We start from the raw sequence: 25597 nt of genomic DNA, 5'->3' as shown, positions 1-25597 counted from the left end.
TTGTCCCAAGCCTCCCCTCCCCGGGACCTCAAGGTGTTGTGCCTTGTGGCCCCCGCCTCGCCCTTTAAAAAGTCTACATTACAAAAATATGGATGCATAATAGGAGAAGATAAATTTGGACTTTAGATACACGAGAAAAGATAAATTATTTAGTGGTTTTCATTCAAATATATACATAATGAACATTGAACCACAACAACACAGCATAGAAATCTTTCACCAATTTTGTTACCTTTAGCCTTCAGCTAATAAGCATTTACCCAAAAAATGTATTATATATCCACCTACTCCAGTATTTAATTATGTTCTTGGTTTCCACTTAATGTGCAGTGATGAAATTGGAGCTCTAACAAAATCTAAATCACACACTACAATACTCATTAAGGGGTGGCATACTCAAGAAACAAAATCTAGTTATTATAAAGCAAACACAACACTTTCTCACCCTGCAAATGGGAAGTAAATAGCAACCCAGTTAATGAGTAAATCACACACCTTCAATGATATAAACAACCCCACTAGCTTCAATTTACTTTTTCACCAGTAAATTACACATCTAACTCTATTTATCAGCAAAAAAAAAAAAGGGAAGATAAAAGCTACTCATGAGTCTGCAAATGTAACCTTCAATTGACATTTTTTACCAGGAAAAAATACATATCTAGCTCTATTTGCTCCAACATTTACATACACTTAACACTATACTCTATTCATCACCACACACCCCAAACAGGAAGATAACAGCAGCACAGATCATGAATCTGTAAATGCTACCTTCATCAACTCAAACACACCCACTACCTTCAATAACTTTTTCACCACAAAATCACATATAAAACCCAAATCATATATCATTAAGTGGGAAGCTCTATAGTGAAAAATTAAATTACCATTTTGCCCTTTTACTAAATTAAAATTTAATTTATTGTTTAATTAAATATAAATATTTTAATTACACAATGATATCCTTCTATTTAATTTTCTCTAGTATTTAAAGTTAGGGAGAAAGTTTTAATTTATCCAATCAATGACTTTCAATTAGTAAAACAAACAATGAGATTTTCTAAAGTCTTTCTATTATCCTATTTATTCATGCTTCACTTAATTACTGAAGTTGAAAGGTTTTTTCAGCTTTAAATTTTGAAGGCACTACTTAACTTATATTAATTACAATGAATATGGTAAATGAAAAGATCACTCTTTTTGAACTTTCATCCTTTCTAATTTAACTTGAATTATTTTCATCTTCCACATATTATTGAACTGTATAGATATTTAAGACATTGAGAAAGAAAATAACAACACAAATCAAGAGCATTCAAAAGTACAAGAATTCATATTCCAACCCTTTTTTCGAAATTTTCTTGATCTTCTCTATTGCATGAAACTATATGATGGCACAGTATATGGTTCTAATACATTTGAAAGTGCTATTTTGACATTTAGATTAACATATTATTGAAAGAGTAAGTCACAATTTAGCTAACAATTTTTTCCTTGTTGCTTCCCGTTTGTTTTAGTTTTGTTAATTATATAATCCTTTCTTCTATATTAAATGATTTTTTGTTATATTAAAATAATATGTCGGTATATTAATAGAAAAAAAAAGTAAGGTGGACTACAATTTTGAGATATGTTGTTCATAATATTTTTTATATTCCTTTGATTTTCTGTCATTGTATAAAATTAATTTCATTGTGTATGTTCTTTTTGGCTATATATGATACAGTCCTAATGCATAAATTTTCTTTCTGATATGGTGTCTTCTCTTCAATCTTTTGGTGTTATATTACACTGTGTGATATGTTCTCATTGTATTTGTCCATTTTTTTTCCCTATGGAGATTGTTTTTGGTTGAAGAGTAAAAAAAGATTTAAACAACATAGTATAAAATTGGATTATCATTTTATCCTGTGTTAAATCAAAATATTATAAAATATTTATTTATAAATAGTAATCATTCTATATGCCACAAATATTAAAAGATTTGGTTAAAGTCAAAAAGTTGAAAGACAATATTCATAAATAAATATTAGGCATTTCTACCCTTTTAAAGACAAAAATAGTTCCAATTTTTTGAATATTTTTCTTTATACTAAAACATAAATTATTTTATTATGAGACCATTGAGTTAAATCAATATACAAAGACCATAATCAATGCCCACTAAAGATTTGCAATGTTTCATAGATAATATATTAGACAAATTACTTGGTGCAACTTTAATTGCTACTATTATTTTGAATAGTAATTGCAGTTATTGTATTCTTTCTTTTCATTGTGATAAGGAATAATATATTCATCTTCATAATTTACACCATCTAATTATCCTATTTATATTCCATATACATCTTTATTTGTTTCATGAGTATCCTAACTAAGGTTATTTTTTTCGTTCTATAGTTTAAATAGTGCCGCTCATATCATTATTGTTCTATTTGATTCATACTTTAACTAAATGAAGAAGTCTCTTGAATTATAATTGTTTATGGGAGAAGTGTTTACAAAAACTTGAAAAAATATATATACATATTGTTATGATTAGAGCCTTCAAAAGAATGTGTATGTTGTCGCATGTTTTTTTCTTTGTTTATTTTGTATATGTGTTTTCTCTCTATTAAACTTCTTTAATTTGATTTTCCATAAATTTTTAATTGTTTTAATTATATTTTTATTTAGGCTTAAGTTAATCTTTTGTGACTATATATAATGCAAATTGGCTAATTAATTACTATCTAAAGTTCTAAATTTACAGTTTATTGATAAATTTTATACATTAAAATAAGATTCCTCATTTGATGTTATTGTGATTAAACTTCTTTAATTTGATTTTCCATAAATTTATGATTGTTTTAATTGTATTTTTATTTAGGCTAAAGTTAATCTTTTGTGACTATATATAATGCAAATTGGCTAATTACTATCTAAAGTTCTAAATTTACAGTTTGTTGATACATTTTATACATTAAAATAAGATTTCTCATTTGATTTTTTGTCACAATTTTATAATTTCATTTGTAATTGTTGCGTTTTGTTATTCGCTACATGCATGTATGTACACGTAGAATTCTAATTGTTATAATGAATATAAAGAAAATAAAATGGGATACATCCTGAAACTAGTAAGCAGAAAAAACACCAACCCAGTTCATGAATTTGCAAATGTAAACTTAAACAACTCAAACACCAACCCAGTTCATGGTCCAAAGTCATGGGTGATACACAAATATTAGTTCAACCGAAATTCAAAAGAACACAAACAAGGACAGAAGAGAACTCACTGAGATTGCGAACAGTGGCATTGACTAAAATTCCCCATTGAACCTGGTCATCAACCTACTGCAAACCACTTTCATTGTTCGTAACCGGCTATTTGAAGCTACAAAGAGGTCAAACTCTTGTAAAATTTGTGAATCCATAATAGATATATACAACAGTTGAACACAACAGGATTGCAGATATTCAGAGAGATGAGTTCTTGATAAAAAAAAAATCAGAATGCATAAACAAATACTCAAAGCTTCGTCTCAGCTGGCAAGTAAGCACTCAAATTAAAAGAGTGGCACATCTAGACACCTCAACTTGGTCTCAATTGACAACTAAACACTCCCAACTCTTGGTTCTAGGTTGCTCATTACTTTTTTGGCATTCTTTCCATGAACATTGGGTTGAAAAACTCTAATGTGTGATGTGCAGGCGGATTGTGATCGAGTTACTGGTGATCTACTTCCAAAGGAATAGTGCTGCAAAGAAAGAGGTACGAATAATCTCTTAACCAGGAAGAGGCAGGGGAGGGCTTGGATGAATACCTTAACCCATTGATAACTTTGTGCATTAAAAAGGTCTGACATGGTCGCAAAAGCAAAGAAAGAAGAAGACAAATCAACCGAAAAACTCATTTTCATCCTAAAGATTCCATCTATACAGGCTTATATTGATAAGGAAAAAAATAAAAATAATGTAGCACTAACTTGGTGCTAGTACATTAATATCGTCAGAACCCTCCTATACACAAAAGCAAAAAGAAGAGGTTCTTCTGTACAAATATCCGTGTAATGAGTCTATGAAATTTACCAAGCTATTTTCATCTTGAAGATCAACCAAAAAGCCAAAAGTCATAAGCATCTAACCTTAATCTTCTGTACAGAATCTGCTTTTCTTTCAAAACATCTTGCATTTCTTCCCTTCCATAATTAATATCCAACAAACAGAAGCTGGTGTGGTTTTCCAAATCTTTCTCATAGGTTTCCAAATTTGACTTGCCACAGGACAGATTCTGTTTCAAATTCTCTTCTAACTTGGATCTATAATTGTGAAGTAGAATAATTTTAAGTTAACTAAATAGTAGTAGTGGTAATTTCAGGACCCTAAATACAACTAATCTTCACATGAACACATGACAAATGCGTCAACTTTAAACGTGTTTAGGCACATAGATATCTAAGAGTCTGGTGTAGCCAACAAGAATGAGCGTCTTACTCATGAAAACTAAAAAGGTTGCCCCAGCTGCTACAAATTCTATTGGGAAAAAAATTGTGAAACCTGCTACAGAAGACTAAAGTGCTGATTCATTTTTATCAAGGTAAAAAGGAAGGATGTGTCAAATGGCTTACCAGAAAGAGGGAAATACCTCAACTTCATGTTCATACAGAATTGGTTGTTTGAGAGTTCAAGAAATCAACCAACATATCTTCTGCAGAGTTTCTTTTAATCATTTTAATTAGTTAGAAATCAACATGAACAAAACAGAAATTAGAGGTGAATGAAATTTTCACAGCTGAATAGACTCACAGATTAAAAAGAAGTGCACAGTTATTTTCACAATTGCTTTTTTACTAAACCAATCTCTATATTACTCATGTTAATAGTTGATGCAACTCATGACCAAGAGTATTCCTGAAACAAGCGGCTAGCACGTTCAAATGTTAAAGCAAGACTACAGAATCTTCTCTAACTGTTGTTGTCCTCCTATGATGCTCTAATAGTTTACAGTTCTCATTTCAGGCAATAGAGGTCCATGTAAATACAGAAACAAAGTTTATATATGATATTAAAGTTAATCTAGCTGAAGATACAGAAAGCAGCTATGTAGTACCTTCAAAAGAAAAGAAATACAAGGCTAGTTAGGACATCATGCACCATGTTTCTTTTCTTTTTCAAAGGACTGCAATTCTTACAGCTGGCTTTGTTCACTGAATCAATATTTACAACAATGTAATGAAGAAGAATCTGATCAATGCAAAGCACAGATGTCAAAATGTGTTCAACATAAAACCCTCCTAAAAGAAATTGAAATGACATATAAGTCAAATTCGTAAATGACTTCACTTAAAATCAAGCAACTTTTGGTGGAAATGTATTCACTTAACATCTTCAATGAAATCTCTGCCATGGACATCAAAATATACGACTCTGGAGAGGTCCAGTGGGTAAGGCTTCACTGTTGACAAATGAGTCTCAAACTTTATATGAACATTGAAAACACATTGCCAACACTAAGATAGATCCAAACAAAAAAAGTAAAGAAACTATTGTAAAATTTGTGAATCCATAATAGATATATACAACAGTTGAACACAACAGGATTGCAGATATTCAGAGAGATGAGTTCTTGATAAAAAAAAAAATCAGAATGCATAAACAAATAATACTCAAAGCTTCGTCTCAGCTGGCAAGTAAGCACTCCAACTTTGAGAGTGGCACATCTAGACACCTCAACTTGGTCTGAATTGACAACTAAACACTCCCACTCTTGGTTCTAGGTTGCTCATTACTTTTTTGGCATTCTTCCCATGAACATTCTGGTTGAACCTTAGATGCTACATCAGAGTTTCTTTCCACAGTCAAAGAAAACAAGCTCTCTCAGTCCACTTTTAGGTTCTTTTCCTACGTCTCTCTGCTACTCGGTCAGTAGTGAATTACAGTTGTTTTAACATTGTTTAGTAGTTACTTTACAGTGGTTTGAAATATTTTAAAACACAATTGTGCGATGTGCAGGCGGATTGTGATCGAGTTACTAGTGATCTACTTCCAAAGGAATCACAGCAAAGAGGTATGGATAATCACTTAACCAGGAAGAGGCAGGGGAGGGATGGGATGAATACTTAACCCCTTGGTAGTTATTTGTGCGTTAAAAAGGTCAGACATGATCGCAAAAGCAAAGAGTGAAGAAGACAAATCAACCGAAAAACTCAGTTTCATCCTAAAGATTCCATCTATCCAGGCTTATAATGATAAGGAAAATTATAATGCTTACTTGTCCGCTGAGAAAAGTTTGAGCATAAATGTTTTGAACAAATCATAATTGTTCATGATTTTCCACTAAACTAAAATTCTTTTGGGACTTTGATCAAACATCTCTACGGCAACAGAATCTAGCCCCCACATCAACGGTATATTAATATCAATTTTCAAAATCCCTGGCTCTATGAAGCTGCTAGTTATTGAAATTTCCCATATTTATTTATTTATTTCAGATTCCATTTGTGCAAAACTCAAAAAGTTTGGAAATCCATATTGAAGAGGTGAAAATCATTTGGGTAATTATCAGGATCGAACAATCATCAATTGATACAAAAAGAAAATAGATAAGTACAGCTAAAACAACACAGAAACGAGAAAGAAAATGAATTCACTAAAATTCATCAATATACAAGAAGAAGAGTTTCAGCAAAACAAAATTGTATGTTTCATTCCTAATTCTAAGCAGTAACAGGAGAGTGAACTATCACATGACTGATATACCAAATTCCCCATTCCTAAAAGTTAATTTCGAGGTTTTATATAAATTATTCGATCAATCAACTAAACCCCCAATCCTAAGTGAAGACGAAAATGGGAAAAAGTAAATTATTCAATCAAATCAACTAAACCCCCAACCCTAAATCAGACAAAAATGGGAAAAAATACCTGAATACTAACAGTGGCATATGAAAATTGATTCAAGAAGCATAGGAATATCTATACTCATTTGCCAATTTTATTCTCGCCACCATCATTTCGCCATTTTCTTGATGCATACACCCAGAAAAAAGTAGTTCTGTTTGATCGAAGAAGAAGTAAAATTGAGAAATTAGAACCCATCTTTATCGCCTAATTTCAGTGCTACTGTGGAAGAGAATGGTAGTGAAGTGTAGAAGAGAAGAGAACAAGTATTTGTATTGAAATGAAAATAGCCGTTATTTGTATTTAGATTTCAAATTACTTAAGAACGTAGTAATCTAATTTATAAAATTTGTCTTCAATTTAAATAACAAGTTCTTAATTTAAATGAAATAAAATGATTATGAACTAATTAATTATGAACCAAAAAAATTGAGAAAGTTTTTTAATATTCATAAAATGTACTAGTTAATTAATTATATACATATTTATATAAAAGCATACATGTTATTTTAAAATTATAAGAAGTGATAAAAACTATATTTTAAAATAACATGGAAAACAAAACGAAATATTTTAAAGTATTTGCAATTTAATTTACATTGTGAATGATCAAAATTGAATGTTAATGATTAGATATAACGTTTTTTAACTACTTTCAAGCTTCTTAGTTGCCTGCTTTTTACTTCCATATACAAAAAGAAATTTTCATAGTAAAAAAAGTATTCGGTGTGCCTAATTAACATATTTATTTTAGCACTCCAAGGTGTTCAAAATTCTACATTTGATATACCAAATTTTTTCGCACTTCGATAAATTAATCCGTAATGAAAAACTCATAATCCCAACAGAAAAACTTAACTTCAATCACAAGAACTCTTACCGATGATATTGACAACAACTTAAAGAGAATAAAATAGAACTTAACAGACAGGTTTGTAAAATAAGTTTGAAAAGATGGTTTCGATGTAATGGGAAATGGTTATCATCATTTGAAAAGATAAACGATTGGACCATCTTTTCGACGTGGTGGTTCCCCAATTTATTACGGAGGTCTTCACAAAGTTTATTGGGGTCTCCGAGGAGTCGTTCCATTGTCTAATACACAAGAAAAATAACAAAATTTATGTAATTCCTAAAAAAATGCATGTAAATAGGTGTTAAAAAAAAAGATATGACTATACGTGATGGTTCACCAACTCATTATGAAAGTCCCCATAAAGTTTTCTTAACAAAGGCCTATAAATACGAAAATAAGCGTTAAATTGGTGTGAGTATATGTGATGACTCTCCAACCTATTGTGGAGGTGTTCATAAAGATTTTAAAAAAAAATTGATGTGTTATATATATATGCATTAAAAAATAAAAATAGAGAAATTTGTTATTTCTTTAATTTAATTTTTAAAAGTTACTAGCATAAAGAAATAAAAATTAGAGGGGTTTGGTTATAGTTCAGAATCTCACATTTTTTTTCTGGCCAAATTTTTTCTCCAATCTCACAGCGTAATCCTTTGATGTCCATGGAATCAAACGTTTTTAAGCTTGAAAACATTGATAAAAGTTGTAAGAGAAACTATTGATTAAACGGTAAAATCGCCTTCTCGATTTGAGGGTTTCTCAATCCTTTAAAGAAGAAGAATTTTGTAGAGGTTGGAAACTATAAATTGAAGGGAATTTTTTTTTTCTAAGAAAAAAGTCTAATGTGTAGTTTTCTAATCTTTCACGCACTAAAAATCACTGGAAACTAAAAATTGAAGGAAAACTTTTTTTCTAAAAAAAAAGTCTAATGTGACAATTTTCTAATCTTTCACGAATTAAAAATAAGTATACTCACTTGCTGTGTCATATAGCATAAGAGGAGTGCATTTAAGCTTAGTTCATTAAGCGCAGTAATTTAAGAACGAAATAAATAATCCACATCAAATATAAAGATGCTTTAAATACGTTTTTCTTCTTAAAACTGATCATATTTATATAATAATGTAACCAATTTATTTGTTTGTTAAGTTAATGTTACTATAAAAATATATATTAATAAGTATTATTGGATTCACTTTTGACTTTAGATGATAACAATTTAAAAAATAGAAGAAGTCTATAAATGATAACTTAGGATGTGAAACTTCAAAAAAAAAATCATTTTATATTTTTTTTAAAAGATAAAAAACAGAGCCTTGGTCCCTTTTAGCCATTTGTGTGTGATTTCTCGGATAATCAAGAAACCTCTCCCATCAAAAATTTTAAAAAAAAAAAAATCATTTGACTGCACATATAAAATCAGCCATATTTCTTCCCCAGAAAATTATTGTGTGAGTTCACTCAAAAGGTACGCTATCTAATTCTCATTTCTCTTTCAATTTTGAATAGGACTCACGATTCGTTTGGCGTAAGGTATAAGGTATAATAATCTCAAAATAAACTGTAGAATTTTTTTGTTTCATGTTTGGTCGAAGATATTAGGTAGTCCTTGAACTATTTATCCATTTATCCCGATCATTTTTGGCGTAGCGATCGCTGCAAAAAAAACAAACTTTACTGATCTTACTGGGAATATATATAAAATTTTGATTGTTGAATCTGATTGATCTCCTTCTGCTGTTTGGTCTTTTCTTAGGCTACACATTTCCGATTTCCTCAGAATTTTAGCAATGGTATGTTGTACTGTTATCTTCTTTTATTATTGGTGCAATGTTTTCCCTGATATGCTTGCAAATCCATTCTTCCTTTTAATGAAATGACCCTCTAAGCTCTATAAAAATTTTAAAGTATTTGTCTCCAGTATGCTTTTGTTCATTCTACAATTGTCAATTATGCTTCTATTACTTAGCTACGTTGTACTGGCAACTATACATCATGTTGTTCTTGAGACAGGCTGCAAAAATTCTAGCTAATTTAATTGTAATGGATGGGCTCTTCTATATTGGCAAGGGCTTTTGTTCAAACATATTGCCAGGCATTGTCCAGTAAGTATCTTCTGAATTAATGTTCCTTTTATGTCGAAAAAAAATGTATCTGAGTCGTTCTGCTCTGCATCATAAGCATTTTGGGGGCTGTTGGGATGTTTGGTTTGTTTTTTCTTGCTTCCATGCACATCTTACGCACTGTGTACTTACTCTATCCTAATGGCAGATGCCTCGAAAAATGGTGTTGCTCAAGAAGCTGTGCAGAATATAAAAAGAGCTAGCAAAACCATGACGGAAGCAGAGGCAAGACAGATTCTTGGTGTCACAGAGGATTCATCATGGGAAGAAATTGTGCAGGTTCGTTTAAATGTTTGCCGTTATCTTGTGACACCGCTTTTGTCTTCAATATGACATTAATACGTTGCATCTCATTTTTCTTGCAGAAGTATGAGAACTTGTTTGAGCGAAATGCTAAAAACGGGAGTTTACAAACCTAAAGAACCAGAAACAAAAAAAGGAAAATTAGACACATCACAAACAACACGACACACTCGCACCATTTGGTAGTATGAATGTGTACAAAGGTATCAATTTCTTGAGTAGCTTACAAGAAAAGAAGTTGAAAAAACTCAATAAGTCAAATTCATTATTCAAGCTTCTTGTATGGTTATGTTTTTAAGTCACAGCAAAATTTGCTTTTTATCTTGCATTATTTTAATGTTAAAATATCATGATGCATAAAATCGTTGTAATTTAAAAAGCAAGGCAAATGCCTCTTATATTGTTGGAAATTATATGTATTGTCATGAAGGAGCAAATAGTTTGAAAATACATGTAGTAAATGACAAATTCGTATGAACTCCAATAGTTTATATCAAACAAATAAATGCATGACATGTGTTTAGACATAAGGTCTTTCGTTTATTTAATTGAATGTTCATACCAAATCAATAAAAATATGACATGTGTTTGTACATAAAGTCTTTCGCTTGTCAAATCACTTTATCATGATAAATTGATATGATTTGATAAAAATAATATCACTAGCATATTTGAGATCCCAACGACTCAATATTTACATCATCCCTGTACTCAAATTTCCCCCCTCATTTACTTTGCCTTTTTCTTTTTTCCACAAACTAAGTATATTATTCCATTTTTTTTCCCTCTATATATAAGTTTTTATAAGGCGGGACTTTTGCCTTCTTGTTATAACATGTTTGCAAAAAAGAAGTAAAAATTCTGAGTTTCATTTAGCATGATTCTCAGGGTCTCACGGGAATGAATGAGAGAAATAAGAGGATTCACACATTGTCGTGTTTAACAGGATTTTTTTTTTCATTCTCAGGGCTTGAACTCGAGACCTCTTATTAAAGACGGAGGGATTTCAACTATCTCACCACAACCAATACTTTTTAGATACATCCTGATAATATCTGATACTGATATGAGATTATTAACCAATTTAAATTCCTTTTTCATCCCAACTTGTCAAACTACCTCAAATTGGGATCCTTTATATTATCTTCTATCGAAAAATAATAGAATGTGAGATGATTGCAATTCCTAGAAATTAATATAGGAATACAGCAAAAAGAAAACACTTATAGCTTTACATGATGGACACCGACGAAAAAATTTGTTAGTCTCAGATTTCACATTGGTCTTCTGACCTTTACAAAAATCACAGACAGCCACCCAGTGCCACCACAAGGCTCACATAAGATTCCTGCCTTAATCTTTCAATTGAAAACAGATGGATAATGATTTGAAAGCAGCACACCGTCTCAGTAATCAAAAAACGCAAATTTTATAGGCATTAGCGATATTTGAAAAAATAAACAAAATATAACATTATATTAATAAAACTATGTTAAGTGTAATAATAAAAAATAAATCAAGTAAATTTCTACACAAAATGAATTCTAGTTCAACTAGTCTATTTTATCCTAATTTGACTAAGGAAATGGAGGTTGGAGATTCGAAACTCCTTAACAAACATTTATGTTTTATCACAGGATAAGTTGTTGTTCATCTTTTATTTCAAACATACTTAGAACAAAACTTTGAACATCTTTGTAAGACAACAAAGTTTAAGAACATTTTCACAACTAGAAAATCAAAACTACTAGTGAAACTAGAATCAGAAACAGATTTAAAAAAAATATACGAAATATTTTCTTAAAGAAGAATTGTTGTTAATAGGTGTCTAAAAAAATCTTACTGATTCCAACAAACTTTGCATAAACACGAAGTTACCAAGTTTAATGAACCAGTGAAGAATAAAAGAATAGAAGAACTGAAATTAATTCACAAATCTAAAATTTGTAAAACACGTACCAGAATCTGGAAAAATTTTAATAGGAAAAAGATCAAGTCCACTGAACTCACAGTGTCCCCTTAAGGAAATTATTCCCCTCTAGTATCTGAGGTTTGATTTGGAAATTGACCTCCAAGGTAAAATGATCTCAATCACCAGAGTATAGATACCAAAAACTCCGGTGTCAGCGAACCACTCAACAGCAGTAAAGTACACATAGAATACTAGATTTAGTAGTTGAAGAAGAAGTCCATGAATTCTATATTAAAATGAGAGGAAATCCCTCAATTATAGAAAACAAAGGGTAGTGAGAAAAGGTTCTTATTGTGCCTTACCGGAAAGGTCACAAACCTTTAGAAAAGTCACAATCTTTCAGAAAGGTCGTCACCTTTCATAAAAGTCACAACTTTTCATAAAAGTCACAACTTTCCATAAAAATCACAACTTTTCATAAAAGTCACAACTTTTCATAAAAGTCGCAGCTTTTCATAAAAGTCACAACTCTTCATAAAAGTCGCAACTCTTCATTTTTCATTCACACCTTTTTAAAACCCAACAAGCCCCCGCATGAATGGGGAATGACTCGGAGACAGAGAAACGGAAAAGTATGTGTACTTTACAAGCAAGAATTAATTGCATCTGGATAAGTAGGTTTCCCCTTGGACTTTTCGTAGTGAACATGTGTCGGATATACTCGATCAATCGGTAAATGCGATATCTTTGAACCGTCGAACTTTGGTGTATACCTAGACAACCATATGTCACACAATTAACCCTTTACCGTTCATGGTTCTTACGATTGTGTTCGTTTTAGCCATGAACACCTCCTGGTTTCATGAGTGTATAGAAAGATGAGCTTTTGACAATCATCTTCTTTGAAGCGGCTTACACTTCACACTCACATAGGTGATTCCTAACCGTGTTATCGCGTAGATACACTATTTGGTCAACTCTGCCAAACTTAGCAAATCATTAAAACCATTAAGCTTTATTAACTCATTAACAAGCCTTAATGTTGTATCCTTGTCCCTGAGCATTGTCTTCATCATGAGAATGGATTGAGTTTGTTGACAATGCTGAACCGTCATTCACAATTTTATTTTTCTCCTTGAATCTAGCTCTTGGGATCTCCAGTCTGCTAGATAGAGTTACCGCCATGATGACTTGTCCTAAGCCGTAAATTCATTCCCTTAGATGATCTTTTAACTTCCTCTCTAGTTAGGCCTTTTTGTAAGTGGATCCGACACATTATCCTTTGACTTTACATAGTCAATTCTAATAATTCCACTAGAGAGTAGTTTTCTAACGGTATCATGTCTATGTCGCATATGACGAGACTTTCCGTTATACGTCATGCTCCATGCCCTACCGATTGCATCTTGACTGTAAAAGTGTATGCATACTAATGCCAATGGTTTGGGCCAAAAAAGGAATATATCTATCAAGAAATTTCGGAGTCTTTCAACTTATTCACCGACCTTATCTAGAGCACCTAGCTCAAAGATCATTGTAGAGCTAGTGATACATGTCTCTTTTGAAATATTTCTAAGAGATTGCTCCTCTACCAATAGTAAATACATATCCTCTCGTGAATTCTACTTCATTCGTCCGATGATTCAATTTGCATTACTATATCTTTCAATATTGTTGGATATTGTTATAATGCAAGACATAGTTTTAAGTATTATTTTAAATACTCCAAAACTCTATTTATTGTCATCTAATGAATTTATTTGGGATCACTTGTGAACCGACACAGTTTAAAATAGCAAATGCTATATCTGATCGCACACACTATATGATATACATCATGCTTCTCAAAACTCTAGCACAATCCAGTTGTGAGTCACTTTTGTTTTCACTCTTTTGAAATGCAAAGCTCACATTTATTGGAGACTTGACAATATTGACATCCAAATATTTGAACTAGTGAAGTACCTTTTCAATGCAATGAGACCGTGAAAATGCTAAACATTATGGAGTTCTACGAATTCTTATATCTAAGATCGCATTAGCAACTCCAATAATTTTCATTCCACTTGCTTTATAGCATAAGTTTAGTAGCATTTATGTCATTACTGTCTCTATTGATGATCAACATATCACCAATATACAAAAAAACAATGACCTTATGATTTTAATGTGAACACATTTATCACTTCCATCATTCTTCAATCCATTTGCCGACATGGTTTGATCAAATTATGTCATTGTTTGGGTGCTTCCATAATGTGACTTAACAAGTTCTCACACATTCTTTTATTTACCAGGAACCACAAAATCCTCGGGTTGTTCCATGTAAATTTTTTCCTCCAATTTTACATTTAAGAAAGTTCTTTTCACATTCTTTTGATGATTTTGGAGGTCATATACCACACTAATAATTTTTGCATCCGAATGGATGTAATTCTAATTACTAACGAGTATATATATATTGACAAGATCAAAACCTTGATTTTTTTTGTCTAAAGCCTTTGACACAAATTCTTGCTTTATATTTTTCAACAGTTCCATCAACTGTTATTTCCTTCTAAAGATTCACTTTGAACCCAAAGATTTATTTTCTTGAAGAAGATCAATTAACTTTCAATATTGTTTATTGACACCATCTTTTCAAAGAATGAGTCTATAGAAGACAAAGGAAATGTTACAAAATCATATTCGAAGGAAGTAAATGTCCTTTAACATTTACTAAGCCTCTGAATCTCTTTATTAAGTACATTATCATTTTCATTTTCTAGGCCTTTTAGACCCTTCTCTAGACTAGTCAAGTTTAATTTTACAGTCCACATTCATAGGTCCTATTTTAATTCTTTTAGGAATAAGAACCTGGACTTTGACTAGATATCTCACACTTTAAAATATATCAAGTTGGATTTCCTTCCTTTCCATTTCTCATATGGAAAAGATTGTATTCTGATCAAACCAAATCGCATTCTTTTCTAAAAAGACAAAACTTTTTGTTGTTCCCTTTTACAGTAAGGATAGTTCCTCCACACAAGTTTTGTGTAAACCCGAACTTATAAATAATGCATTCATCATTTCTTTCAATGTTCGGTTTTTCATTAGATTGAGGTGAATATGGCAGTAGTTTGATGGATATTCCACTTTCCAAACATATTTCTGTACAATGAGATTTATACTCTCCATTCTTATCACTTCTTATATTTTTTTCACACTGATTTTCAACTTCGATATTACATTGTCTGGACATTTCTATTGCTTCATCCTTACCAATTCAGCAAATAGACATAGTCATTTCTAATGCAATTCTCAATAAAAGTAACAAATACTTTTTCCCACCATGAGATGGTGTTAACTTCATATCATAAATGTCAGTGTAAATCAATTCTAAGGGATAAGAATTCCTTTCAACAGATTTATAAGAATGCTTGACATACTTAGATTCCACAAAAACTTGACATTTTTAGTTATTGAGCTCAAAGTTAGGCAAAACTTCTAAGTTGATCAGTTTTCCTTACAAGGTTTTGTAATTGGCATGCCCCAAGTGTTCATGCACAAACATTGACTCAAGCAAGTAAGAACAAATAAAAACATTGAGTTTGAAAAGTTCTTCGCGAGGTAGCTTTTTCCTCACTAATATTTTGTTCCTATTTCTTACAATTTTGTGTGACACAAACATTGTTTAGATTGTCAAATGTCCTTTTCAGAAGGACATTTCCATAATTTTCAATATGATTGTTATAGAACTACCCATTAACAAAGTTTCATCGGGTTCAATAAAGACAATATAATCCAAATGTTATTTTTGCAAAAACATAACAAATGACTATTCACCAATATTCATATGTCTATGCAAATACTTTTATTATAATAGACATATCTTTTCATGAAAAATCACAACATTTTAAGTGATATTTTTTTTCCATAAAAGAACACAATTGTTTTGAACAAGTATATATATAATTTGGATGTTTCATACTAGTCACACTATATACTAGTAATAGAGAAACTCAACAACCACAATACCAAATATACTCCAAGAATTTTGTGGGTATAACATATACAAAAGTATCATTGAATTTCATATCTTTTGCTCCAAAGTTAAATTAGACACCAAGTCTAATCATAAGCAAATAACCCCCACATTTCAAATTTGATCTCAAAAATATTTTTCAAGTATTTGAAAATAGTTTTTCCACATATTTTAATGTTGGAAACATTATTCTACGAAAGAATTATGGTGCTGCAATTCTCTTTGACAATGTTTACACAATGTCAAAGTTCATTCCATAGAAACACAAAATGACAAATTCTAAATCACTGGTAGTTTTTCTCTATCATAAATAGACATACCACTTAGTATTTTAAATACTAACAATAAGGAAAAAAATTGTACAATTTATTTCTATATTACATTGAAGTTTATAGAAAATCAAAAGTACAACACTGACTTATTATGTGAAGTTTTCATATTCTTCAAACCAATTGCATAGTCCAATTTATCCAGAGTATAAAATCACAAAAGTTTTTAGTCTACAAAAATCAGACACACTAACATTTCTTATGGAGTACAAAACTACAAAAGTCTTTTTTTTCCTCCAAACAGTATAACACATATTCTTTATCATATAGAAATGTTTTTCTTATCAAATAGTCTTCCAACTATAACATTTTGACATACTATTTTATCAAACATAAATATGCATCTCTCATTCAAACTAAAGAATTTTAAAAGCAACAATATTTGTGAAGTAAAATTCATTCCACAACATATGGTTTGCAGATCTTTTTCCAAAGATGTAACATAATAAAAAAAATAAAAAAATCAAAGATGATAACTTAGAAACTATTTTCCTCCTTAGATAATTTAATAAGAAGGTTACCTGGTAATCTTTAAACGGAAATACCATAAAAAATTTCTGTTACATTCTCACTTCGACCTTGCTAAACAAAGCAACGAATTATGGAGAAGTAATGCATTTATCTTCTACTTCCATGATCAGATTCTCTCAATCAGTAGAATACAAGAAATACTAACAGTATATTAATTTCCTTTAGATTATTGTTCATCTTGTATTCCAAACATAGAACAAAACTTTGAACATCTTTGTAAGACAACAAAGTTTAAGAACATTTTCACAACTAGAAAATTAAAACTAGTAGCGAAACTAGAATCAGAAACAGATTTGAAAAAAATATACGAAATATTTTTTTAAAGAAGAATTGTTGTTAATATGTGTCTAAAGAATCTTACTGATTCCAACAAACTTTGCAGAAACACGAAGTTACCAAGTTTAATGAACCAGTGAAGAACAAAAGAATAGAAGAACTGAAATTAATTCACAAATCTAAAATTTGTAAAACACGTACCAGAATCTGGAAAACTTTTAATAGGAAAAAGATCAAGTTCACTGAACTCACAGTGTCCCCTTAAGGAAATTATTCCCCTCTAGTATCCGAGGTTTGATTTGGAATATGACCTCCCAGGGTAAAATGATCTCAATCACCAGAGAATAGATATCAAAAACTCCGGTATCAGCGAACCACTCAACGTCAGTAAAGTACACTTAGAATACTAGATTTAGTAGTTGAAGAAGATGTCCATGAAATTTTAAAAAAAAAAATGAGAGGAAATCCTTCAATTTATAGAAAACAAAGGGTGGTGCGAAAAGGTTCTTATTGTGCCTTACCGGAAAGGTCACAAAACTTTGGAAAAGTCACAATCTTTCAGAAAGGTCGTTACCTTTCATAAAAGTCGCAACTTTTCATAAAAGTCGCAACTTTTCATAAAAATCGCAACATTTCATAAAAGTCACAACTTTTCATAAAAATCGCAACATTTCATAAAAGTCACAACTCTTAAAAAAAATCGCAACTCTTCATTTTCTATTTACACCTTTTTAAAACCCAACAATATATACCGTTTAGAGATGATGATGATGATCGACTAGTTGTTGCCTTTTAACGCACTGCAATTTGTAGTTTCTGTTTTTTTAGCTAAGTTTGTGGGATAATTGCAACTAGCCAACTACTTGGTTGAATTAGTTGAGTGTGTCAACTAAACTGTGAGGGTCTACGAAAATCTCAACTTGGACAATTACGTGTATTTTATAACAAACAGGCCAAATCAAAGCATCTAAGCACCCCTTAATTTGGCAAAAGTCTATAACTGCTAGCTATTTGAAGTTTGGTTGACTGCTTAATCCATAATTCCATATACAAATTGATTAACTTTGAGACTTCAATTCATTGACCAGGTCAACAATCCTTTCATTTTGTTATCATAGAAAATCTACCCATATGGATTGGGTATTATTTTTCGGGTACATATATCCAAAAGTATAATATTTCTTTCGTTTAAAAGAAAATGACTTTATTTTTTTTTATTTGTTTAAAAAAGAATGATCTATTTTCTTTTTTAGTATAACTTTAACTTTAACTTTGCAGGTGATATATTTAAGACATTTTGATAAATTTGATATAACTTTAATTTAAAATTACAAGATCTTTGTTTCAAGTTAAATTAGATCATTCTTTTTAAAACGAAAAAAATAATAAAAAGACGATAAATGGAGAATAAGTAAGTGGCATGTTGCAAAATGGGGTAATAGATACAGAAGATATGTATATGCGTATACTTAAACCACGGGAAGCAAGACATGTTTCATCTTTGTACGACTAATTTCCTACTGTGAATAACTTCTCTTCATATTTGATACACAGGATACTTCATATTTATCTAAAATTTATAAAAATTTTCAACCTCAAAATATGTGTGAGTAATATAAACTGCTTATTCTGGTGCGAATAAAAATGATTGATTCCATGAATTATTATTTGAGAATTATAAAAAAAATTTATTATTTACCCTTAATAGCAATAAAAAGAACATAGGTAAAAAAATTCACTCCACACATTCAAGGGAATACTTTAATACGAAGTATTCTAAATTATATTCGAATTATATAAGATAATTTAATAAAAAACATTCACGTAAAATGTGATGCAAGTTTTTAAGTAAGATAATGGAATTAGGCAGCTTCCCATTTAATCCGGAAGGAAAAAATATCATATTCATAAGATGGTGGGTGATTTAAATAGCGGAAAATAATTACTTCATAAAATTGTAATTTATTTAATTTAAATTAATTATTGATTCATTTATTTATTAATTCAGTCTAAAAGCATGATTTTGATCTATGAACAATCTAATGAAAATATTTTCTAAAAAGAATTTTGTATTTGATACACTTAAGTTTTGATGTATTTTACATCTTCTCATAAAGATATGTTAAGACATAAATTGAACATAATTTTTTTCATTTTTATCCTTATCAATTATTGTGAAAAATTAATAAACATTAATTTTAATACTAACTTAAAGAGTAAAATTGAAAAGAATATTTTAAAAATAATCTTAAAAATTAAAAGTTTAAATTAATTCAAAAATGAAAAAGAGCTCAGAGATTAAATTATTATAAAATGGAGAGAGTAATAAAGGAAAATATTATTTTAATTTTATTTGATACTAAAATACTAATAAAAGAAGAAACAAAAACACCTAAAATCTAGTAAAAATTAAATAACTTAAACTTAGACTACCTTTTACTTTGTTTCAGCTCAACCTATTTCAAAGCAAGTAACTTTTAACAAATTTTTACTCCTATTTTATGATGATTTTTAATTCTATGCTTAATTATTGGAAGAGTATGATTAAACTGTGATAACTATGACCTGATTTTGCATACAAAACTTTTATATTTTTCAAATGAATTAATCAAAATACAAATTATAATTTTTCATACAAAAAAAACGGTTTTTATAGGTTATATAAAAAGACTGATGCCACCAATTAAAATACTTGGAGATTGAAATAACGGCATCTTGCTTTCTCCTCTTTCCACTTTCTGTTTCCCAATTTTACTTCGGCAACACGGATTCCAAATTTTAATTTTAACATTCCTTAATTATAAATACATCTAATTCTTCACCTTCTTTTCTTCATACTCAAGTTTTAACATCAACTAAGCAATTACAAAGAAGACGCATGAAGATGATAATGTCAATTTTCAGTTCCTTTGATGCTCTCACCGCTGAGATCTTTGGACTAAAGGTGACCCCTTCTTGGGCACCGGCCACTTCTGACAACAAACAACAAGGTCTACTATCCCATCGCAAGACCGCCGCTTCTCCGACGTCTAATTCCTCAACCGGTGAACTCAACAAGGCCGGAGAGGCGGCATCGGCGCAGCAAAGGAGGCCGAGGTTTGCACCGGAATTGGATGGGCTCCACTGTTTCGAAACAATTCTTCCCTATTGATTTCTACATTAAGTCTAAAAGATTGTACTTGTCTGATTGTAACTAACTGGCCATGGCCATGGCCATGTAACCGTAAATCACGGAGGTTGATACAATATAGTGTAGTATTAAATCTGATGATTCATTTCTCAACTTCAATTCATATTTTTCTCTGTTTTTTTAATCAGTTCTCCAATCAATTATTGATCTTCCCCAAGAGTAGAAACAAAGAAAACAACAGAGGTTGAACCAAAAGGGGAATATGTTGTATATTTCGTCTACTGCACGTTTGTGTAATTCCACTGTTCTCCAGTTGAACGTACGATCGATGTGATAAGTAATGTTTTACTTTTCTCGTCTGTCAAGGCAATTAATATCCCTTAGCTTTCTACTTGTATTCTTTTTGGCTCTTTATTCCATTCAGTATCCAATAGCAATTAATTCTGAATTAAATCTAATCAAGGATAAGGTAAAACACTCCCAAATAAAAGAGGATTTCTTATCCAAGACAACAGTAGTGACAACAAAAGCTCTTACGATATGACTCGCATGAACAGTAGTCCTATGGTAAGAACTTATTATTGAACAGTCTGGTGATTAAGAATCAAAGGCAACAGATGATAAAATCTGTACCGTGCTTGGATCGATCAATTAATACTTAGCTTGTGTTACATACAAAAGTCATTGCTTTTATAGATCACTAACGCTGCGCTTGTGTCGATCAATAATACTCAGCTTGTGTTACATGCAAAGGACTTGCTTTCATCGATCACTAACCCTATGCTAAAGGGGGGAAAGGAGGTTATGTACAACAAAATCATCGTACCAGTGAAATTATCCGTCATGGCCTTGGACTAGCTTTTTTCCCTATATTTCCAAACCTTTTCGCTACATTAAACAAAAATGTCTTGGGTATGATTCCTTGGTCAAGAGTACAAGCAACAACCAAAGCTCCGCCAATGATGAGTAGCTTTGGTATGTTTATACTGCCCTCGCGTTTTGCAGGTAAAACCTCTATCTCAGTCCCTGATGATTCCTCATTCCCATCCATTGACTTCAAGTATTCTGGATCAATTTTCGTATTGACTTGGGCCATTAAAGCACAGTGAGAGATCTTCGCGTTAGATGCTCTTGATCTCTGGTAGGAACGAAGTCCACGTTCAATCTTTCGTACAGCCCCCCACATACCTTGCCTCACCCCAAATTTTGCGATTTCCCATGGGATGCCCATATCTTCGTGATGGAAGAGAAGCACCTCACATGCAGTCAGCTGGCCATTTCCTTCCCTTGATTCAACTGTTTCATATCGTACAGATGGAATTCAGAGTCAGATGATCATAACTTTTTAAGTCTAGATCTTGTGAGCGACACTTGCAGATAAGTTGATAAGGAATTGCAGGAAATACATGCCCAGTAGGTCAATGTGCATTGTTCAATAATAGAAACAAAATGATGCCAGTCAAGCTTAATACACATGTCTATCCTAATTCATAGATGTGCTAGCTATTTCAGAAAGCAAAGCATGATAAGTTAATTTCACAACCTGGAAAACAGAAGGAATTGGAAGAAGGAAGTAAGGTCATACCAGCTTGAATGAACCAACTTGAATAGTACAGGTCAACACGTCTTGGTTTGTCCTTCCTGGAAATATTAGGACATGGCACTCCCTGATTGACAAATCACAAGGAAAATTATAATTAGAGGGAACCTCCAAATATAGGAAAATCAGCTCAGCATCATTGGAAGAGGATTAATAAACAAAGGTGTAGCAATTCATTGATTTCTTTCCATTAATTTGTGGGTTTGGGTGGGGTGAAGGGGATGGTTAAATGTTTCGGGTAGTAATGTGGCATAGATGATGTTTCAGGCCTCTCAAGCTCTGCCCATCCTTCATTTCTCTTATTGAAGTCCACAGAAGGATTTTGTTGAAGTTAGAGAATCCCAAGCAAGTAAACTGATGTCAACTACACTCTTCACAGAACTATTTTTTTAATATTATGTTTCAAAAAAGATCAGTGTCTTGTGGTTCCTTGTTACTGTATTTCTAGGACCAGCTTAAGTATCGGTGCCACAATGGGTATGATCTCACAACTAGATAACCTGGCGATTGTGCTGTCTAGAGAAATAGAAATTTCCACAAGAGGTGCCACCCACTAAGCAACTCCAAGGTCTTTGAATGACTCAAAGTTGCATCATGGACTCTGCAACTAATGATATCACGCAACACTTCTGTTAACATATTCATCCATTTCACAGGCCCTAGACCGATTCATTTATGGAAAAATTAAGGCAAACAGCACATCATCAATCAGACAAATAGGCACAGTGTAAGCATAACATGAGAACCAACTTAAACATAGTAATTTGCCACCTTATCGGCTAAATACTTGAAGAAATGAAGAGTCAGAACAACAAAAACATCTAAATCAAAAGAAAAATGGATCGGCTATATGAAACCATGTTTCTCCGTTTAAGCTCATCTAAATACAATATTATACTTAATAAGAACAAAAGAGACAAAACTACTCGAAGTTCTGTACCTTTGTTACACAATAATATGACCTTCCTGCCTCCCATATTCGACGAGCAAATATATATTCTCTGTCGCTGCAGAAAAAGGGGAACTGCATAAAAAGTATCCAAATGAATTAACTACTTATTAGCTAAACAAAACACCGAGTTTGCAAAAGAGCACATTGCATGTTCTCACTTTTCGAACCCAGTGCACTACCATTGTTCCTGTTGTGGGGCACTCTTCTACCGTTTCAGCATGTACAAGCATGTCATCCCACTTCACTCGAAACTCATCATCCCCAAAAAAGTCCCTCAATAATTCAGGTGTTGCATCCTCGTACACAGTTCGGCTGCAATATTGAGGGGGACCAGTCTAGAAGAACAACGAAAAATCAATAAACAAGCCAGACAAAGGGGAAAAGCTATAGCAATACATTAACTATAGCCTTTACTACCTCCGGGTGACGCTGCCACGCTTGATAGCTCATATTAGAGGTGGAATGATCCATCATTTGTTTCCACGTAGGGCCTCCATCTTTCCTCTCAACAAGATGCCACAAATGATCCAAATCTTCATCAGATATTGGTAAAGTATTCAACCTTGATGGACTAACAAAAAAAAAGGAAAACAGAGTTAGTAGTGACCCCATCCAATCAAGATGAAACCAAAATTATTGAAAAAATCTTGCACTTGAACAAATAGAATGAGCATTGTATTATTGGTTTGTATACAATGTTTGTCTCGATTGTTACTTAAATTTTACTATATGGTATTGTATCACATTGTTAAATCCATGTTACATAACAACGAAAAGTATGTTTTTTTTTATGACAAGAAAAACCTACGGCCCCTACCCTTGGGGTGCACACTGATTTGGTATGATCTCCCCTATTTACCTTATCCTTTTCTTCTCATTTTATCTTTGCTTATTAGCTAATAATCCTATTTTATTGTAGAATTGTGGCTCATAACAAGAAACAATACAATCTATCCAGACATTGTAATCATCAAGACAATACAATACAATAAGCAACAATATGTAACAACTACCCAAACAAAGTATAACAAAGCATAAACTTTTATATATGAAATAAACAATAAAGCTTACCCACTGTCAAATTGTTCAATCTCTGAGCCAGCATCCACATAAGAAGCAAAACTAGGGGTAGGAGCCTCGTCGGAGTGAAAGCCCTGGGGTTTGGAGGTAGAAGGAACCGAAGCAGAGGGGGATGAAGGTAGTGAAAAATCAAATTTACAATTCTTCCATGCAGCCCATTTAGGTTTCCAAATCCATCCGACCGTAATACCCAAAAGAAATGCAATCCAAACAGGACCAAGAAACACCATAATCTCTACAAATACTGCACCTATGGTGGGTCTTTCAAGAATCTCGAAAAATTCCTCAACTAACACCATATCAAATCAACCAACAATATAAACAAGGGATAAATCGATTGATGAATATTATTTTTGTTGATTGATAGAATGGGATAATAAATCTATGGTGGAATTTATTGTTGTGTGAATATAGAATGCGATAAACGAGGAAGGATGATTTGGTTGTTTGGATAAGAAGAAGATAGGATAAAGGTCATCGTGGACTGTTGGTGCGTTAAGAATGGAAATCTCGAGGGGAAATCGGATGGGGACAAAACGACGGAGCATCCTATGTCGGTGTTTTCTGTTGTAGAAGAAAACGCCGCACTCTGAGCCCAATTCATATTCTACACCTGTCTCAGATATCCTTACATTTCTACTCCCCATATTTTTCAATTCGTTTTTGGTACTTGCTCCTGTTACCTTTTCATTTTCAATAAAATAGGGTAAGTGTTTTGACTTGTAACCATGATTTTGACTATGAAAAATTATTATAAATGACATGCAGATAATTTTTGTCATACTTTAAGAATATTAATGTTTTTGTCGTTTAAAAATTAGAGTGTATATGTTCTCGACTCTAACGAAAGACTAAATAGAGACACGTGACGCAATTTTATCCGTCGATAAATATCGAATCAGTGAATAAAATTATGATATGTGTATATCATTTAGTATAAAGGGTATGTATGTTTTAGTTTTTGAACAACAGGACACCAATATCTCAAAAATATGACGTAGAATAATTACATATCATTTACGATAATTAAAAATATATTTTTTCTCTTTTATTTTAAATAAACTTTTTATTAATGAAATTCGTATAAAAAATTTATTCAAAGATTTTTTTAAAATTTAATTTATAAATTCATAGTAATTTTATTAGAAGGTAGCTAGTGACTACTACGATTGAATATTGAATTTTGTAAAATCACGTGCATTTAATAGTTTGTAAAATCACAACTTTGATGTTTGTACACTTTTTCTTTTGTTTAATTAAAAATAATGGTGCATGACCGTTCAAACTGAAAAATAATTTCACGTTAATCTAAGTAATTTAATATTAGAAATAAAAATTAAAATTTATTATTGTAGAGTAATTTATCTGAGTTCGAAGTGTAAAGTGTACAAAATATTAACAAAAATTTTAAAACGGTATATAAAATTTTATATTAACCAAAACGGTAAAATCGCTGCATCAACAACGACTTACCCCACCAAAAAAAGCAAAATCACTGCCTCTGCAGCGATTTTACAAAATGTGATTTTTTTAAAAAAATAAAATAAAATTTTTAATTTTTTTTTAAATCACTGCCAAGGCAGCGATTTTTTTTTT

The 25597-nt window shown here is 31.5% G+C and overlaps 2 protein-coding genes and 1 long non-coding RNA gene across 3 annotated transcripts; 2 read left to right on the top strand and 1 right to left on the bottom strand.

The window, feature by feature from the left end:
• Positions 1 to 9465: 9465 nt before the first annotated feature.
• LOC107013453 lies at positions 9466 to 10452 on the top strand. The gene is made up of 2 exons (XR_003577182.1): positions 9466 to 10143; positions 10230 to 10452. It is a non-coding gene; the product is annotated as an uncharacterized LOC107013453 (long non-coding RNA).
• Positions 10453 to 19954: 9502 nt separating this feature from the next.
• LOC107014669 lies at positions 19955 to 20760 on the top strand. The gene has a single exon (XM_015214688.2). It carries the CDS (start codon positions 20118 to 20120, stop codon positions 20388 to 20390), a length of 273 nt encoding a protein of 90 aa, XP_015070174.1. The 5' UTR covers positions 19955 to 20117; the 3' UTR covers positions 20391 to 20760.
• Positions 20761 to 20963: 203 nt separating this feature from the next.
• On the bottom strand, positions 20964 to 24620 carry LOC107014668. Its single transcript, XM_015214686.2, has 6 exons — positions 23993 to 24620; positions 23339 to 23492; positions 23080 to 23256; positions 22910 to 22993; positions 21955 to 22036; positions 20964 to 21665 (listed from the first exon to the last, which is right to left on the bottom strand). Exons 1-6 carry the CDS (start codon positions 24298 to 24300, stop codon positions 21211 to 21213), a joined length of 1260 nt encoding a protein of 419 aa, XP_015070172.1. The 5' UTR covers positions 24301 to 24620; the 3' UTR covers positions 20964 to 21210.
• Positions 24621 to 25597: the final 977 nt, after the last annotated feature.

The sequence above is a fragment of the Solanum pennellii genome, chromosome 3 (assembly GCF_001406875.1).
Source record: "Solanum pennellii chromosome 3, SPENNV200".
NCBI lineage: Eukaryota > Viridiplantae > Streptophyta > Magnoliopsida > Solanales > Solanaceae > Solanum > Solanum pennellii.
The sequence above is the reverse complement of the archived record's forward strand: the minus strand, read 5'-3'. Positions and strand labels throughout refer to the sequence as shown.